Consider the following 18,479-nt stretch of genomic DNA (forward strand, 5'->3'; position numbering starts at 1 on the left):
CTGAGCCCAGCCTTGGCGGGATACCAGGACTCTGCCGCGCGGCAGAGAGGAAGGGGAGGCCTCACGGTCAGGCAGGCCTCTGGGGTAAAGGGGGTTGGAGCAAGGATACAGATCCTTCCGCTAGCCAAGTCCACCGGGGGAGTGCGTAAGCCAGGAAAGTTCCCCACAAGAGCTGGACCGTTTCCCCGCTTACCAATACAGGTATCTTTGCAACATATTGGTGCATTTAGGGATAAATCCCACCCTCACTGTAGGAGCAGAGGGTCGCAGACAGTGGAACAGGTGTGATGTCATTTCATAAAGGGGTCAGGATTGCAGGAACCTGCATGTGGCCTACGCACGCCCTGTGCTCCCTGGAGCTTGGAGTAGCAGCTGTGGGGTGGCTCCACCACCATTTTGTGACCTGGGAAGGAGACAATTCCTTTTCCCCCCTAGAGATCCTGAGCTCAGTTACTCAGGCAGGGTGCTGGGAACAAGGATCTGGAGCTCAGGATCCTGCCTTACTCACACAGGCAGTCACGGTGAACTCAACTCCTCATGTGTCTAAGCCAAGGCCTTAGTGGTTTGGAAAGGGGACATGAAAGGGGACCCACCGAAAACTGAACATCCAACTGACGGGGCTTGAGACTCAGGTGTGTTACCGGTGGCACAAGCGGGGCCAGAAAAACCCTAGTTGCAGAACCAACCTTGGCACCCTGACGCGCACAGCAGATGGAACGGGCAGCGCCAGATTGAAGTGATGCTTTCCAACTGTTTGGAAGTTGCTTATGGCTGCCCCACAGAAGATGCTGTAAGCAGGATCCTGCCACTGGCCGGCCGTATCATTAGATGGTGCAAGGTGAGATTATGAATGGGAAACTGTCTGGATGGAGCTGTTAGAGGTCAGGCTCTCTCCGCCTCCCCATTCTGGAGCACCTATTCCCCTCATTTCCTTGGGAGATGGCTGTTTTTCTGGAAGGGCTTGATTCACAGAGCCTCATGCCAGCGCCCATGTACCCTCTAACAGTAACAATGCATTATCAAGGGGAGGGGCTCCCTAGCCTCGGATCCTGCCGGTGCTGCCTGTTTTGATGCCACCTCCTCATTTTGAAGCTGTAATTCTAAATGTTGCTTATTTAAAAAGTGTGCCACCCTCCTCCCTCGCGTTTCCGTTTCTCTCTTTAGCAGCTGAGATGCATGAAGCTCAGCATGTTGTATACGAGAGGTGACTTCTTGCAGTCCTTGGGCCAGATATTTCTTTCACTGACACTGGTGTACATCCAGAGGAACTCTGGTGAAGGCAGTGGAGTTACTCTGGGTTTACAGGCTGTCACTGAGAGCAGAAGACAGCCCTTTGTATTTCATTTAGGGCCAGGCGATGAACCTCTCACTCCCATTGAGAAGCCGTTATTCACAGCAGGAGTCCCACTGAAGTTCTAGGGAGTGCTCACATCCATCACTTCTCACCACTGTGGGTACAGGTGTGACAATCTGACCCTTAATCTCTATGTTCTGTTACTGGATGCTAAGCCAGCCCTGTGGCTCACCACAAGTAACAGTAAAAATACAAAAATTCAGGCCTGATTCTGATGTAAGTAGTGACCCCAAAGCCACAGCTCTATCGGACTTGGGCTGGGATCTCTTTAAAATACTCCCTCCACACAGGGTCAGTGCTTGGATGGGAAACCTCCTATACTATAGAAAGTAGCTTCACCCATTCAGTAGGTGAAACTTTCACCTTCACTCAGCACCCAATTCCCATCCTGGTGATAGGGAGGCGCTATGATGTAAGAAGTGGCACCTTTCAGTCAATATGGAAATCCAAATGCCCATCATCCTGTACTGATTTTTTGCAAGAATGTCAACCCAGAATATGGGTTCAGAGAAATGACCATGGAAGAGGTTGTATTTCAAGGAAACTCCCATCACATCATAGCACGTTACAAACATGAGACTTTCTGTATTTCTCTCACTTTTTCTTTCATTCTTTCTTTCTGCATCTCTTGTTTTAATAAAACACAAACCATTTTTGTGAGACTGTCAATTACAGAGGAGCATTTCTATCATTGTACGTCAAAGTCGCATATTCAGTCTGAAACAGAAAAAGGAAAGATGAGACATAATTAATTTTATTTGGGAATATCAAAGGGCATCAACGGATCAGGTTTTGTTTTATAAGAATGTGAAAAACATATTTCAATGGTGCAGATTTTTCTTCAGTCCTCGGTTGTTGTCTTGTCTTGGGTGCTGGGTTTAGTGTGCGTGTGGCTAGATGGTATTGGTGGCTTGTGATGTACGTAAATTTGGACTAGATGTTCTGGTGGTCCCTTACAAAAATATACACTGTACTATTTCACCATCCCTGAATTGCAGCCACCTCTGGGCTGAAACCCAGCAGTTCTTCTGTAGTAACGACCCTACACAACACTTCCACTAGAAGAACAGAGAAGAATAAATTAAAATGAAACCTCAGCGCATTCAGGAAGCAGTGTGTAAGTACTAACGTTGGAAATTGGCAGGACACTGGTTCTAACCCCCTATTGTTACTACATTATATCTCTCTGACATATCAGTGGTGGAAAAAGCAGTTTACCTGTGGCATCTGTCTCATAGGTATCTGATTCTCTCTTTGGACTGCTTTCCCTGATGGATGAAACACAAAGGGACAGTTATGTGGATGTGTGAGGAGTGGCAGCTTTGTAGCTGACAGAGTTATGAATGAGTTACCTCTGATGGGGCACTTTCTCCAGAGCAAGATCAACAGCTGGATAAGGAGAAGGATGAAAATGCAGGGCAGGCCAGCATAGAACACAATCATACAGTTTCCTGCAGAGAAAAGAGATGCTGAGTATAGAAATCTATTGAAACAGGTGAGCCCTGATTTCTATGTCCCATGTAACAACGTGGGCAAAGGGAGGTCTTTTCTGCAGAGCTCCACACTCATTACACTGTGCTCTGTAGCATGCTGCCCTCCTGTATGCCTGACCTCCAATTCATAAGAACAAAAGAACTTCCACACTGGGTCAGATCAATGGTCCATCTAGCCCAATATCCTATCTTCCGACCACCACATCTTCCAACAATGGCCAATGCCAAGTGCTTCAGAGGGAATGTATAGAACAGGTAATCAAGTGCTACATCCTGTCAGTCATTCCCAGCCTCTGGCAAACAGGAATTCCTGCCTATCCTGGCTAATAGTCATTGATGGACCTATCCTCCATGAACTTATCTAGTTCTTTCAACCCTGCTATAGTCTTGGCCTTCCCAACATCCTCTGGCAAGGAGTTCCACACGTTGACTATGCACTGAGTGAAGAAATACTTCCATTTGTTGGTTTTAAACAAACCTGCTGCCTATTCATTTCATTTGGTGACCCCTTCTTTTTGTGTTATGATGAAGAGTAAACAACACTTCCTTATTTACTTTCTCCACACCAGTCATGATTTTATAGAACTCTATCATATTCCACCTATAGTCATCTCTTTTCCAAGCTGAAAAGTTCCAGTCATATTAATCTCGCCTCACATGAAATCTTTTCCATACCCCTAAGCATTTTAGTTTTCAAAATTTTTTATGTTTTTTATGTTTTCAAATTCCAGTGTATCTTTTTTGAGATGTGCGACCAGATCTGCACACAGTATTCAAGATGTGGGCATACCGTGGATTTATAGAGAGGCAATATGATATTTTCTGTCTTATTATCTATCTGTTTCCTAAAGGTTCCCAAAACTCTGTTAGCTTTTTGACTGTCTTTGCACATTGAGTGGATGTTTTCAGAGAACTATGCGCAATGACTCCAAGATCTCTCTCTTGAGTGGTAACAGCTAATTTAGACCCAATCATTTTTTATGTTTAATTGCAGAATAATTTCCTGTTATAATGGATAGTGCTTTATCCAGTCCTGTTTACAGGGGCTTCCAGCCCTGCCCCATGGCATCTGTTCCATTATCTGTTAGATCTCACTGTCAGGACGCTATTCCTAACATTCATCCTACTGTTCCCTTTGTTGAATTTCTTCCTGATTCTCCTAGTTATTCCCCTTTGGCTCACCTCAAATGTCCCTTCTGTAACCTTGTTGTGCTCGCATGCAGGGGAAGGTTCAGGCTGCTTGACCAGAAACCCATTTCTCACCACTGAGGATTGAAACATAAAGGTTTTTAAAGAGCTGGAGGTGGAAAAGGTGGGTGACAGGAGAACGACCATAACTGTCTGCCCCACAACTCATGCACCCTTTCATTGATCTCCAAAACCTCTCCTCATTTGCATCAATTATTCACCTGAATTTTCCTGCCTGATTCTGTCTATTTCTCTAACTTGCAGTAGATGTTGCTGATTCTTGGTGCCCAGATACCATAGTGAGGGGTGTAGTATAAAAGCCCCGATAGATAGGTTAGGTTTGATGATACGATACTGGACCTGTTTCCTTGGAGACTGTAGCACTGATACGTCTCCCGGTGCTGCTCTCCTTGGCTGTACAAGTGCAGGTCGTCACCTGGTTCCTCCTCTCAGAAGGAATTGTCATTAGGCTCCAAACACTAAAGACCCCTTTCCCATCTATGGTTCCAGCATCCACCTGACCCTCAGACTCCTCCTCCTCACCAGTGTCCCAGAGAACTGCACTCCAGGAAGGAGTGAAATCAGAGAGCAGGCAGAGCAGAGGAATGACAGCTGGAAGCTCAGCATCCTCCAGGGCAGAGGGCACCAAGATGGAAAGTCTCGGCTCGGAGCCATCTAAAAAAGAGAATTGAGTCACAGAAACTAGAGATCAAAAAGGCAGGTTAGCAGTAGCTCAGTTAGTCCATACCCAGCTCCTACCTCTGTCCCAGCCAGTGCTGCATGTTTCAAGAGTCTAATGTTTGTCTATATCAGTTTTCAATGTCTTATTCTATAGGGCATCCACCTTGGGAACTTCTGTTGCTGCTAGGAAGTTTGTCCTAATCTGACCATCATGAATTATTTATTGAGTGCAGACAGCATGTTCAATTCCATACAAAGGCAGAGCAAGATCTGGTCAGTCGGTGATAAGGACACCAGATGGTGAGTTAGGAGGAGGCGTGAGATCTATTCCCAGCTCTGTCTCTGACCTGCTGTCTGACCTTGGAGACAAGTTCACTTCCTATCTTTGGCTCATTCTCCCCAACCGAAACATTAGGGAAATGCTACTTAGTCATCTTTGCAAATTGCTTTGAGATCTATGGATAATAGAGGAACCATTCTTTCTTTTATATTATAGTTAGTTAATCTAAATTTTCCTATTTTTACAAACATCCTATTAGTCTGAGTACAGCCGTTGGTTGGAATATTTGCACAGAGTGTGCATCAAATATATACAGATGTTACGACTCATACATTGTATTTTTATGTTCATTTCATGCTGTGCTGCTTGAGACAGTGAATAGTCCCCTGTATGAATACATGGGCAGAATCATTTCATAAAGCTTGGTGAATGCCTGAAAAAGAACCTGGTCAGTATTTAAGTCTTAATAGGATAGTAGGGCAGATGAAACATACCTCCTGACCTAGGCTCAATAGGAATCATTACAAGTGTGAATATCAAATCTGATTGCTAATTTAACATACCACACCAAAGGCAGTGCAGTACTAATGCCTAGCACTGCTACGGTGCTTTTTTATCCGTGGATCTTAAAGGACTTTTACACAGGAGAGTCTTTATCCCCATTATACAGATGAGAAATCTGAGATGCAAAGAAATCCCAGGTCAGATTTTCCAAAATTTTCCAGATTTTTAAAAGCTAGGTTTTGATCGGAGCATTGTATATGCCTGGCCATTTATTCGGGCACCCAAATCAGAGCTGTTGGGTGCTGATTTCTCTTAAATATCTCACCCTCAGTGCCCAATGATTCAGGAAGAGAACCCAAGCCTCCTACTTCCCCATCCCATGTCCTGGGTCACTGCCTGGAACCTGCTGCCTTCTTCCACAAATACCAAGGCTAAATGTTGAAATGGCGATCAGTCACAACCTTGCAAAAAAGACAGCATCTCCTAGCATTAGGTTACCATTGTTCTCAACCATTGGAAACTCACCTGTGACAATTAGTCTGGTCCCAATCCCGAAGTTGGGCTGTAGATACAGAGAAGCAGAGAGGCCACAGTAATAAACTCCCGAGTCATCTCTTTGTACGTTCCTGATAATTAGAGAAAACTGATTTGCCATAACGTTCACTTTACTCGAATATTTTCCAGTTGAAGTTGCATATGGAGAACTCTGGTAAATCCACTGTAAATTTCTGCTCTGTTCTTTGTACCACATCACACTCCATTCTTTTTTTGAAAGGCTACAGTCCAGCTGTGCAGTCTCTCCAGAGGGCAGCCACACCTGTGCTGGGCTTTGCAGGATTTGTATCTCTTCTTCCGAGGCAGTCACTGTGCGGGGGAAGAAAGAAGTGTGTTAATACAGTGAGCAACTGGAAAAGGTTCGGCTTTTGTAATACGCCATATAGAGCAAGTGATTGAAGAATAGCAAAATGTACTTCACCATTAAAAATTCATTTTAATTTTTCTCTATTTCTAGCCATTTTTTAGAGAGGATTCATGTAGCCTGTGTGGGAATTAATGTAGTGTAACAACAAAAACAAACCTCCGAGTTAGAACCTATGGTAGAGACCTCCAGTTCCCTGCCCTAATCACAAGGCTACACATTCCCACTTGTACTTACCCAAATCAATGGTAAAAAAACTTTTATTTTACTAAATTGTACGTGGAAGAGTCGTTTATTAACTTATCAACTTGTATTTCAAATTTTCTTTTTGATAATTCTGCAGAAAAATGTAATACATCTTATGTAATACATCAGTATAAAAGAACAATAGATTTTATACCCCAATTCAGAATATTAACCAGAAATTATTTTAAGGTGTTTGTCTCAGACATTCAGGTGGCTTTCATATAAAATATTTCATCACCTCTCAAGATTTCAGTTGATGAACTAAAAGAAGTGAATTTCTCTCTCAGCAGGTTGATGTTCGCACCCCGTGGAATTGCAAAAGGTCCTTCTACAAAAAGGTAGTTGTTATTAGGATGGTGGAACATAAATATGAAATAAATCAAGCTAAAATACTTACTCTGCAGATAGATTAGAATCATCCCAGCTATCTGGTGGGACATCTTGTGCCTTTCTTCAGTAATGAATAGGTGATGCTGTGAGACAGACAGACACCTACTAGCTAATGGATCTCTTGATGAAAGGCTGTGTCACGTGGAGAGGAAAATGTTCTATTTCCTCTTAAAGATCTGTGGGGCAACATGCATGACAAAAAAAGATGACCAAGAGATATTGAGGACCCCATTCAAAATATTACTCTTTGTGCCAGCAGAGCAGACTTAAGGGGAAAAAATTCCTTTGACTCTAAAATCTAGTAGAAAAGAAATTCAAACTCAGACTGGGTTACAGCATAGTGTGTGTGTCAGAGGGAATATTTGTGTCATAACTGGATGCCCATAACAAGACTTCCTTCTGACTGCAGTTCAGGTGGAATATTTTCTGTGCTTCAGGGATTGATAAGGTCAGATGGTATTAGCATCAATAAAATGGCAATAACTTCTCTCACTATGGTTTATGAAAACTGTGTTAACATTTCATTTATCCCTTTAAATTTCAGGGATTGTTTCCTGGTCCAGCTTCATGTCTGTAGGTAAGTGTGTAATCTAGGCCTAGCAGCTGTAAGTCTGGATAGCCTAGAACAAAGTGAGGTGAGTTGTACGTCTCTCTTTTAAGGAGCAGCCTGCTTTGTCTCTCTCTGGTTTTGATTATTTTTTGTTTTCGTTCTGGATTCTATGAATGAAAGAAGTGTTAGGTTGCAACCTTCCAGCATGAATATTTGATGTTTTTACTCTAACTTCTCTATTTGTATGCTGAGAAAGTAACAATCACCAAGAGGTATATCACATGATTTAAACAAAGAATAGAAAAAACCAACAAGCAGGTTAATTGGGCACCATGGAAATTAGCAAACATACCATTTAACTTGTATGTTTAGTTATTAATGTCAGTTTAGGAAAGGACTGGAGGTCGATACCACTACGAAAGGAATGACTGGGGCTAGAATATGAAAGTGTGTTGGAGTCACCCCACTTGGGATAATTTGGGGCAAAGCCTACTTTTATGATATAATTTCAGATACGGGCATAGAACATGTTCCTTAGTGTGATGTGCAAAATGTTTATAGAGAGAAAAAAGTGAAATTCCCAATAAGAGAATCTATATCCATCCCCTCTAAACAGTTTTCACCCAGGCAGTTGGGAATGCAGTCATCTCTGCGGCTTGTCTTTACTTGAACATTAAGGCTGAGAGTTCAAAGCTCCATCAGAGATTTGGTGACCCAGTTCCCATTAACTGGACATCCAAGTGGCCCTTTTAAAGCCTCAGCCTAAATAAAATCTGACTGCAAATCAGGGCCAGATCCTCTGCTGAGCCCAGTCTCCAGTTACCCAAGTTGAGGCCATATATAACTTTGCCAGACTGGCGGCTGCTCTAAACTGCACCAGCTGGTTATGACTTCCGAGGAGCCATTTGCCAGCTGGGGATACCCCGCGTGCAGCATTCTGTGGCCGCACCCCACATGCTGTGGGCTGCAAGGACTGACTGCTGCTTTTACACCCCCTGGCACTTGCAGCCAGTTCCTGCTCCCTCTGCATCAGTGGAGCAGCATGAAGGGACCAGAGTAGGGGCCAGGGTTTTACCCTTGTCTCATTGACGCCTAGCTCCAGGAAAAGTTGAATGTGGTGCAAACACCTCTCCTGGCCTAAGGGAATTAAGCACATGCTTGAAGAGAGGAAGGGTGGTGTGGCTGTCAAGGTGCTAGCCAGGGATTCCCAATGCTCTCTGGGCCTCCATTCCCCAGCTGTAAAATGGGGATAATTTCTCCCTACTTTGCAGTGGAATGGTTAGGATAAATCAGTAGATAGATAAATTAAAAGACCATTGCTGAAGTGGGGACCTAGTGCCATAGATGTACTTTGTGCAGGTACATCAGCATCATCCCATTCAAAGGTCCTGTGGACCGAGCAAATCAGCGTAGCTAGAATTCAGGCTATGATATTGGTGTGGTGCTCACGGTAACCATGAATCTGAGGAAAGTCTTTTGATCCCTGCATTGGCGGCTCCTGGCCAGTGACGCTGGGCCCATGTCCTAGCAATGTGCCCTGCTTCCTGACCCTGTGGTCTCTGCCCCACTCAGGTTTAGCACATCTGCCCCTCTCTTTCCATCTACAGAGGGGTGGATGCACCAATCCTGAGTGGCACTGTGACTAGGTGGGCCAGATCACACTCCCCCAGGCTTGACCCAGCCCCTTGGGGGTATAGGAGCAGGATGAGTGCAGGGAGGTCTCGCTCTTCAACCCCCCCACACTCACGGGCCCCTGCTCCCTCCCTTTCTTATGGCGGTTTTCCTGTTTCTCTGCCTAAAATTGGCTAACAAAGTGTAGTCCTGGCTATAACAGAAATCTAGCCACATTGGGGCAGAAGCACCTAAATAACTTGAGAGCCTCAGTCTCATTTTTAAAATTGATTTAGCTACTTGGTAGTTTAAGTCCCACACTGACTTTCAAAGGTACCTAGGCTCATGAGAAGCAAATTTCAAGATATTTAAGAGATTAAACCTCCATTTAGTCTTCTAGTGAGGTTTTCAAAATCAGTAGGAGTTCGGCACCTAAGTCACTTGGGCACATTTGAAAATGTGCCTTAAAGACTATTGCCCCCAGTCACACTTGCCAGATACTAACTCAGTTTACACTTCATCTTCTCCTGTACAAGACTATTGAAAGCAAAGACGCATGCAAAGTTACTATAATCGTTTTGACTGTTTTTATAAAAGATAACATAGAAATGATATCAAACTAAAACCAAGCTTAAAAAAACCACAGGCTACAGGACACACAGCCATGTTTGCTGCAAAGGACCAGTCGTTTAAAAATAGATCAGAACTGGCTGCTCAGATAGTTGCATTTGCTGCTGTGGTCAGTTTCAGCCCACTTGTTTTGCCACTTTTCTTTTGTTTGCTCAGCTACTAAGCGCTCGGACTGATTGTTTTTCAGTTCTCACTCCCCACGCTTGGTTACCAAGGAAGTGTAAACTGCTCCGCTCAATTCATCTGTAGCCAGAGTATGGCTTGAGCAAAGGTGAAGCAGAACTGTCCATGAAATGACTGCAAAAACTGAAACCCACCTTTCAACAGTGTTAGACAAACTAAATGTTACAGCTCAAACCAGAGACATTGAGAAAATAGATCAGTCACTAATTATCCTCTGTGCAGTGTGGCCCAGTGGATAGAGCACTGGACAGAGACTTGGATTCTATTCCCATCTCTCCTGCTGGGTTATCTTCCCCACTCTGCGCCTCAGTTTTCCCATCTGTAAAATGGGGATAATGTTACTGACCTCCTATGTAAAGCACATTGGGATCTATTCATGGAGAGCCTGGAATTATTAGCATTAATAGTGGGGAGCCAAACAACATGCACTGATATCAGAGCCACCCCAATTGGAGGACTAATCATGATGCATCATGTTGCATGAAGCACTTGCAGTACAGCAATGATGCCCCTTACTGCCCCAAACTGTGCTAACAAGGCCAGACCCTGCATTCCTTGTGCACCCAGCGCTATTCCACTCAAACCAACAGGAAGTTGGGAGGTGCAAAATGCAGGATCAGAAACTGCACAGTTTGGAGGCAGGTGACAAAGCTTGAGCTGATCTGGACTCTCACAGTTCAGCCACAGGGATTTCCTGGTCTCATTTCTGAAGCATTGAGGATTCTTTTAAAGTCCTTCAAGAGCCAGAACCTCAATTAGTGCAAATCAGCAGCCAATTAACAGTTGGGCTGATTTCTCACAATCACAGAAATTGAAAACAGCTCTGCCAGTTCCTTCTCTTTGTCCTATTGAACATTTATTCCTAAATACATACCTGAACAGAGCAACTCTTCCCTAGAGAAGAGTGCTGTATTCAGGCAGGCTCAGTGCTTGGAACTGCTATTGCATCTAATGTCTTGAATGTACTATTTATTTAATTCCTCATTTGCTTTGTCACACAGGGCAAACTACTGGCTCAAATAAGGAGGTGAAACATCCATGGGACTCTCTTGGAAAACCGAGTTGGGATATACATCAGTATGTAAATTACACAGCAGAGACCTGGTTAACCCAGCAGTTGTAAATACACAAAGAGGCAGAATCATCTGGGCCTGGGTAAATTTAAGTGATGAAGAAAAACTTTAATTTGCACTAAGAAGCCATTTTCTGGGTTTTCAAAATCAGTGAATTTAGGATGGAGGCAGTTCTAATGCCCCTGTAATTCTGCGAAGGCTGGATTTGGCCTTTTCTGTCTGTTTTGAAAATTCAGTAGAAAAGCAAAAGCAGCAGACTCAGAGGAGTTAATGGCTGCATTAGAAACTGTCTGAATCTAAAACTCACTTTTCAGTAACATCCTGAACTTTCAGATCAAAGTTCCTGTGATGGTGTCCATGCTAATGACGTGCACTGTTTGCATAGAGGAATTGTAAATAGAGCTTAACAGTCTATTTGAAAATGTAACTGAGTGGGGTGTCTAACTCTATGAAAGTCTGTGTTTGACCGTGCGTGGAAGTGTCTAATGTTAGTAAATGTTGTCAAACAGAGTCAAACCACTTCTGCCCTTCCTGTGTTGGGCTGGAATCCCTTTAGATTGCTCCCACCACACAGGGATGGGAAACCTCCTTCACTACAGGATGTGGTGTCACCTGCTCAGTTTGTGAAACTATGTCCTGTTGCATTAGAATTAGCACGGACTGCCCATCTTGATGATAGGGTGTTCACCTCTTCTAGGCTAGTGGGGGGTGAATGAAGCTGAGAAGGGGCCAGTTGAGTGGATAGGCCACAGCTGAGGGGAATTAGGTGGCCTATGTAACCCCTGAATGATGTTGGAGCCCAGCTGAGCAGGAACAGGTGGGGGTGGTATTAAAGCCAGGAAGCCAACAGCACTACACCCATGTAATGAAGATGGCTGCAGTCATTTTCTGGGTTTAAGCAAGTAAGGAAAGGAAGGAAACCTAGGGGAAGAACAGAAGACTTGTAGATCCAGGCAGTGCAGGAGCGGATTACCTAGCAGGATGGTAGAGTGGTGCTGTGGCATCAGAGCAAAGTAGGAAAAGGCTCTGGAAAGCCCTAACGAAGTGGGATGTGACCAACCTTGGCTGCTGATTCATGGGTCCCTGAACTGAAACTAGGAGTTGACAGCAGGCCTGGGTTCCCCTACCAGCCATGGGGAAGTGGCACAGTCAGGGCAATGGGTTTGGAGACCGCCTGAGATAGTATGTCTTGGGAGAGGGAAAACACGTGGTGATCTGGCCAGAGGGTCAAGGCAGGAATAGGGAGCAGCCAAGCTAGGCAGAGGAAAGGTGCAGAGTCTCAGAAAGTGAGTCGGGCTGTGGTGAGAACGAGATGATGGAAGGGGGTGTTGGAGCTGGACGGAGCTAATCCCATGAGCAACCAGGAGATGGTGCCCTGGAGTGATGGAGCGAGTGAGTTCTGTGACAGGGTGCTGTGGTGGGGGAAGTAACGTGTGAGCTGAGATGTAAAGCCAGTGCTCAACAAACCTGCAGGCAAATCACTAATGACCCCATGTGGCTTATTTTGCATGAATGGAGGTGTCAGGCCCGGCTATGGGTTCAGAGACATGACCAGGGAAGTAGTTGTTTTTCAAGCAAACTCCCATCCCATCATGCGCATTACAAACAAGAGACTTTCCATAGTTCTTTCTTTTTGCATGTCTGGTTTTTAAAAAACAGAAATCACTTTTGTGAGACTACAGCAGTCAAAGAGCAGCATTTCTGTTGTTGTACGGCAGAGTCGCATATTCAGTCTGAAATGGAAGAAGGAAAGAACCGATGTTGTTATCAATTCTGTGTATGAGAGCAGTACTTAGACACCCCAGCAGAGGCCCTGGTGGGCTGGACACTGCATGCACATGGGAAGGGACAGGCCCTGCTCTGAGGAGCTTAAAGTCAAAATACACAAGGCACAAAATGGGGGAGGGGAAACAGAAGCCCAAGAGCTAAAGTGAGTTGGCCAAGGTTGCTGAGCCGGTCAGTGGCTGAACCAGAAAAAATATCCTGGCTCCTGGTCCAGTACCCTCTGCTAGCCCAGACTGCCTCCTGTAGGGTAATGTGATTACTGGGACTCTACAGTCTCTTTGCTTTAATTAGCACTGTCCTTCCAGAGTGCCTTAGCCAGACAAGGGGGGTGACGTGATATCTTATTGGACTGATCTCTGTTGGTGAGAGAGACAAGCTTTCTGTGTAAGCTCAAAAGATCGTCTGTCTGTCTGTCTGTCTCTCTCCAACACCAGTTGGTCCGATAAAATATTTTACCTCCACCACCTTCTCTCTCTAATATCCTGGGACCAACTTGGCTCCCACAACACTGTGTAACTAGACCATGTGTTTTACAGACTAGTTGTGCTATGCCTGAGGTCAGATTAGATGAGCTGGTGGTCCCTTACAGAAATATACACCGCACTATTTCACTATCCCTGACCTGCAGCCACCTCTGGGATGGAACCCAGCAGTTTTCTGTACCAATAACGCAACACAGCACTTCCACTAGAAGGGCAGAGGAAATAATTCAAATGAGAATTCAGGAGGCAATGTGCAGATAATTGGCTAGGGCACTGATTCTAACCCCCAGTGGTTAATGCATTGGCTGGGATAATTTAGTTGTGGTTGGTCCTGCTTTGAGCAGGGGGTTGCACTAGATGACTTCCTGAGGTCCCTTCCAACTCTATGATTCTATGATTTCATGCACTCTATCTTTCTGATCTGCCAAAAGCTGAAAAGCCAGTTTACCTGTGGGATCTGCCTCATAGGTATCTGATTCCCTCTTTGCACAGCTCTCCCTGATGGATGAAACAGAGAAAGAGACAGTTATGTGGATGTGTGATGACTGGCTGCTTTATAGCAGTTAGAGTTGTGACTGAGTTACCTCTGGTGGGGCACTTCCTGCAGAGCAAGACCAGCAGCTGGATAAGGAGAAGGATGAAAATACAGGGCAGCCCGGCATAGAGCACAATCATACAATCTCCTGCATCTCTTCTCTCTGCAGAGCATAAAAAAACTCCCATCAGAACAGATGGGCAGCTTATCTCTACGTCTCATGTAACACCATGGACAAAGGGAAGTCTTTTTCCCAAACCTCCACACCCATTGCTCTATGTATGTTCTGTAGCATGTTGCCCTTCTTCTGTATGTGGAGGGAGTGGGATGTGCAAAGGACAGGGGCCTTGCAAAAACCATAGTGGCCAACAATCTGCCATGCAAAGTCTTTTTCTTTCTCTCCCCCTCCCCCCCCCAGTTTCTCCAACGTGTGGATCTTTGAGTTTCGTGGTCAGATTCTAGTTGGGTCCTTTTTTCCCAGCAAATGCTGAAGCATTTAGGAAATTAATAGAAGGCTGGACACACTGTTCTGTGTCCCCTGGAATTTGTTTGATTGTAGAAGTTAAAAGTTTTGCCACCATAACTTTGTCTGCATAGCTCCTTTTGACTCAGGAACTGAAATATGCTGTGCTGGTGCAATGTGCCTTCATCCCGGTAAAACTGCAACTACACTAAGGCTTTTACAGGGGAGTGACCATAACTGTCCGCCCCACAACTCAAACACCGTCTCATTGGTTTCCAAAACATCTCCTAGCTTCCATAATTTATCATTTAGCAGAGCCATCTTGTCTGCTTCTGTCTATTTCTCTAACTTGCAATAGATGTTGCTGACTCTTGGTGCCCAGATACCATGGTGAGGGGTGTAGTATAAATGCCCCAGAAGATAAGTTAGGTTTGATGATACGATACTGGACCTGTTTCCTTGGAGACTGTAGCACTGATACGTCTCCCGGTGCTGCTCTCCTTGGCTGTACAAGTGCAGGTCGTCACCTGGTTCCACCTCTTAGAAGGAATTGTCATTAGGCTCCAAACACTGAAGACCCCTTTCCCATCTATGGCTCCAGCATCCATCTGACCCTCAGACTCCTCCTCACCAGTGTCCCAGAGAACTGCACTCCAAGGAGGAGTGAAATCAGAGAGCAGGCAGAGCAGAGGAAGGATGGGGGGAAGCTCAGCATCTTCCGGAGTAGAGGGCACCAGGATGGAAAGTCTCGGCTCGGAGGCATCTAAAAAAGAGAATTGAGTCACAAAAACTAGAGATTGGAAAGGTGGGTAAGCAGTAGTAAGTCCATACCAAGCTTCTACCTCTGTCCCAGCCAGTACTTCATGTTTTAAAAGTTTAATGCTTTGTCTATGCCAATTTTCAATGTCTTACACTATTGGGCATCCACCTGGGGGACTTCTGTCGCTGCTAGGAAGTTTGTCCTAATCTGACCATCATGGATTATTTACTGAGTGCTGACAGCATGTACAAAAGCAGAGAAAGATCTGGTCAGTCGGTGATAAGGACACCAGAAGGTGAGTTAGGGGGAGGCGTGAGATCTCTTCCCAGCTCTGTCTCTGACCTGCTGTCTGACCTCAGAGACAAGTTCACTTCCTATCTTTGGCTCATTCTCCCCAACCGAAACGTTAAGGAAATGCTACTTAGTCATGTTTGCAAGTTGCTTTGAGATCTATAGATGAAAAACAGATATCGGAACCATTCTCTCTTTGATATTTAATTTAGTCTAAATTTGCTTATTGTTAGAAACATCTTCTTAGTCTGAGTCAGAGCCACTAGTAGTGCCTGGAGTAAACCTTGCCTTCCTTTTTAGAGACACACTTTGGAATATTTGCACAGTGTGCGTATCAAGTATATACAATTGTTGCCACTCATACATTGTATTTTTACGTTCAATTCATGCTGTGCTGCTTGCGACAGAGAATAGTCCCCTTTATGAACACATGGGCACAATCATTTCATGAAGCTTCGTGAATGCCTGGAAATGAACCCGATCAGTATTAAAGTCTTAATAGGATAGCAGAGCTGGTGAAAAATACCTCTTGTCTTAGGCTCAGACAGTCTCAGTATGAATCATCACAAATATGAATATCAACTCTGATTGCTAATTTAACATACAACCCAGAACACAGGAAAGTACGAATGTCCAGCACTGCTACGGTGGTTTTTTATTCATGGATCTTAAAGTGCTTTTACACAGGAGAGTCATTATCCCCATTATACAGATGAGAAATCTGAGATGCAGAGAAATCCCAGGTCAGATTTTCCAAAAGATCCCAGATTTTCAAGAGCTAGGTTTTGATCAGAGCATTTTTAAAATCCGGTCATTTATTTGGGCACCTAAATGGGAGCTGTTGGGTGCTGATTTGTCTTAAATATCTCACCCTCTGTGCCCAATGATTCAGGAACAGAACCCAAGCCTCCTACTTCCCCACCCCATGTCTGGGTCACTTGCTGGAAGATTCTGCCTTTTTCCACAAATACCAAGACTTAACACTGAAATGGCGATCAGTCACAGTCTTGCAAAAAAGACAGCATCTCCTAGCATTAGGTTATCTTTGTTCTCAGCCATTGGAAACTCACCTGTGACAATTAGTCTGGTCCCATTCCCGAAGTTGGGCTGTACATACACGGAAGCATAGAGGCCACAGTAATAAACTCCTGAGTCTTTTCTTTGTACGTTACTGATAATTAGAGTAAACTGATTTGCCATAATGTTCACTTTACTCGAATATTTTCCTGTTGAAATTGCATGCCGAGAACTCTGGTAAATCCACTGTAAATTTCTGCTCTTTTCCTTGTACCACATCACACTCCATTCTTTTTTTGAAAGGCTACAGTCCAGCTGTGCAGTCTTTCCAGAGGCCAGCCACACCTCTGCTGGGCTTTGCAGGATTTGTATCTCTTCTTCTGAGGCAGTCACTGTGCGGGGGAAGAAAGAAGTGTGTTAATACAGTGAGCAACTGGAAAAGGTTCGGCTTTTGTGATACACCATATACAGCAAGTGATCGAAGAATAGCAAAATGTACTTCACCATTAAAAATTCATTTTAATTTTTCTCTATTTTTAGCCATTTTTAAGATAGGATTCATGTAGCCTGTGTGGGAATTAATGTAGTGTAACAACAAAAACTAACCTCCAAGATTAGAACCTATGGGTAGAGACCTCCAGGTCCCTGCCCTAATCATAAAAATACACATTCCCACTTGTACTTACCCAAATCAATGGTAAAAACTTTCATTTTACTAAATTGTACATGGGAGAGTCGTTTATTAACTTATCAACTTGTATTTCAAATTCTCTCTTTTGATCGTTCTGCAGAAAAATACGCCAGCCCGCATGTAATACATCAGCATAAAAGAACAATAGATTTTGCACCCCAATTCAGAATATTAACCAGAAATTATTTTCAAGGTGTTTGTCTCAGATATTCAGGTGGTTTTTATATAAAACATTTGATCGTCTCTCAAGATTTCAATTGATGAACCAAAATAAGTGAATTTCTCTCTCAGCAGGTTGATGTAAGCACCCCGTAGAATTACAAAAGGTCCTTCTGCAGAAAGGTAATTGTATTTAGCATGGTGGAAAATAAATATGAAATAAATCAAGCTAAAATACTTACTTTGCAGATAGATTAGAATCATCCCAACTATCTGGTGGGACATCTCGTGCCTTTCTTCAGTAATGAATAGGTGATGCTGTGAGACAGACAGACACCTGCTAGCGAATGGATCTCTTGATGAAAGGCTGTGTCATGTGGAGAGGAAAATGTTCTATTTCCTCTTAAAGATCAGTGGGGCAACATGCATGACAAAAAAAGAGGACCAAGAGATATTGAGGTCCCCATTCAAAATATTACCCTTTGTGCCAGCAGAGCAGCCCTGAGGGGAAAAAATTCCTTTGACTCTAAAATCTAGTAGAAAAGAAATTGAAGCTCAGACTGGGTTACAGCATAGTGTGTTTCTCAGATGGAATATTTGTGTCATAACTGGATGCCCATAACAAGACTTTCTTCTATCTGCAGTTCAGGTGGAATATTTTTTGTGCTTCAGGGATTGATAAGGTCAGATGGTATTAGCATCAATAATATGGCGATAGCTTCTCTCACTATGGTTTATGAAAACTGTGTTGAAATTGAGATTTATCCTTTTAAATTTCAAGGGTTCTTTCCTGGCCCTGTTTCTTGTCTGTAGGTAAGTGTGTAATCTAGGCCTAGCAGCTGTCAGTCATGAAAGAACCAGTCTAGAACAATGTGAGGTAAGTTGTGTGGCTCTCTTTTAAGGAGCAGCCTGTTTTGTCTCTCTCTGGTTTTGGTTACTTTTTGTTATCATTCTGGATTCTAAGAATGAAAGTCGTGTTAGGTTGCAACCTTCCAGCATGAATATTTGATGTTTTTTTATCTAACTTCTCTATTTGTATGCTGTGAAAGAAACAATCACCAAGAGGCATATCACATGATTTAAGCAAAGGATGGAGGGAACCAACAACGGGTTAACTGGGCGTTGTGGAAATGAACAAATATGCAATTTAGCTTCTATGTTTGTTATTACTGTCAGTTTAGGAAAGAACTGGGA

General features: G+C 43.9%; 1 gene segment (V, D, J or C); it reads right to left on the reverse strand.

The window, feature by feature from the left end:
* Nucleotides 1-1,941: 1,941 nt before the first annotated feature.
* LOC137167404 (Ig heavy chain C region-like) lies at nt 1,942-17,570 on the reverse strand. The segment is given in 8 exon segments: nt 1,942-2,071; nt 2,573-2,622; nt 2,707-2,805; nt 4,396-4,710; nt 6,026-6,364; nt 14,819-15,130; nt 16,489-16,827; nt 17,528-17,570. Coding segments are annotated over 8 exon segments (1,545 nt in total).
* Between the last annotated feature and the right edge of the window lie 909 nt (nt 17,571-18,479).

Source organism: Emydura macquarii, unplaced genomic scaffold, assembly GCF_026122565.2.
Source record: "Emydura macquarii macquarii isolate MOO-44397 ecotype Brisbane River unplaced genomic scaffold, CSIRO-AGI_Emac_v2 contig_2924, whole genome shotgun sequence".
Classification (NCBI taxonomy): Eukaryota; Metazoa; Chordata; order Testudines; family Chelidae; genus Emydura; species Emydura macquarii.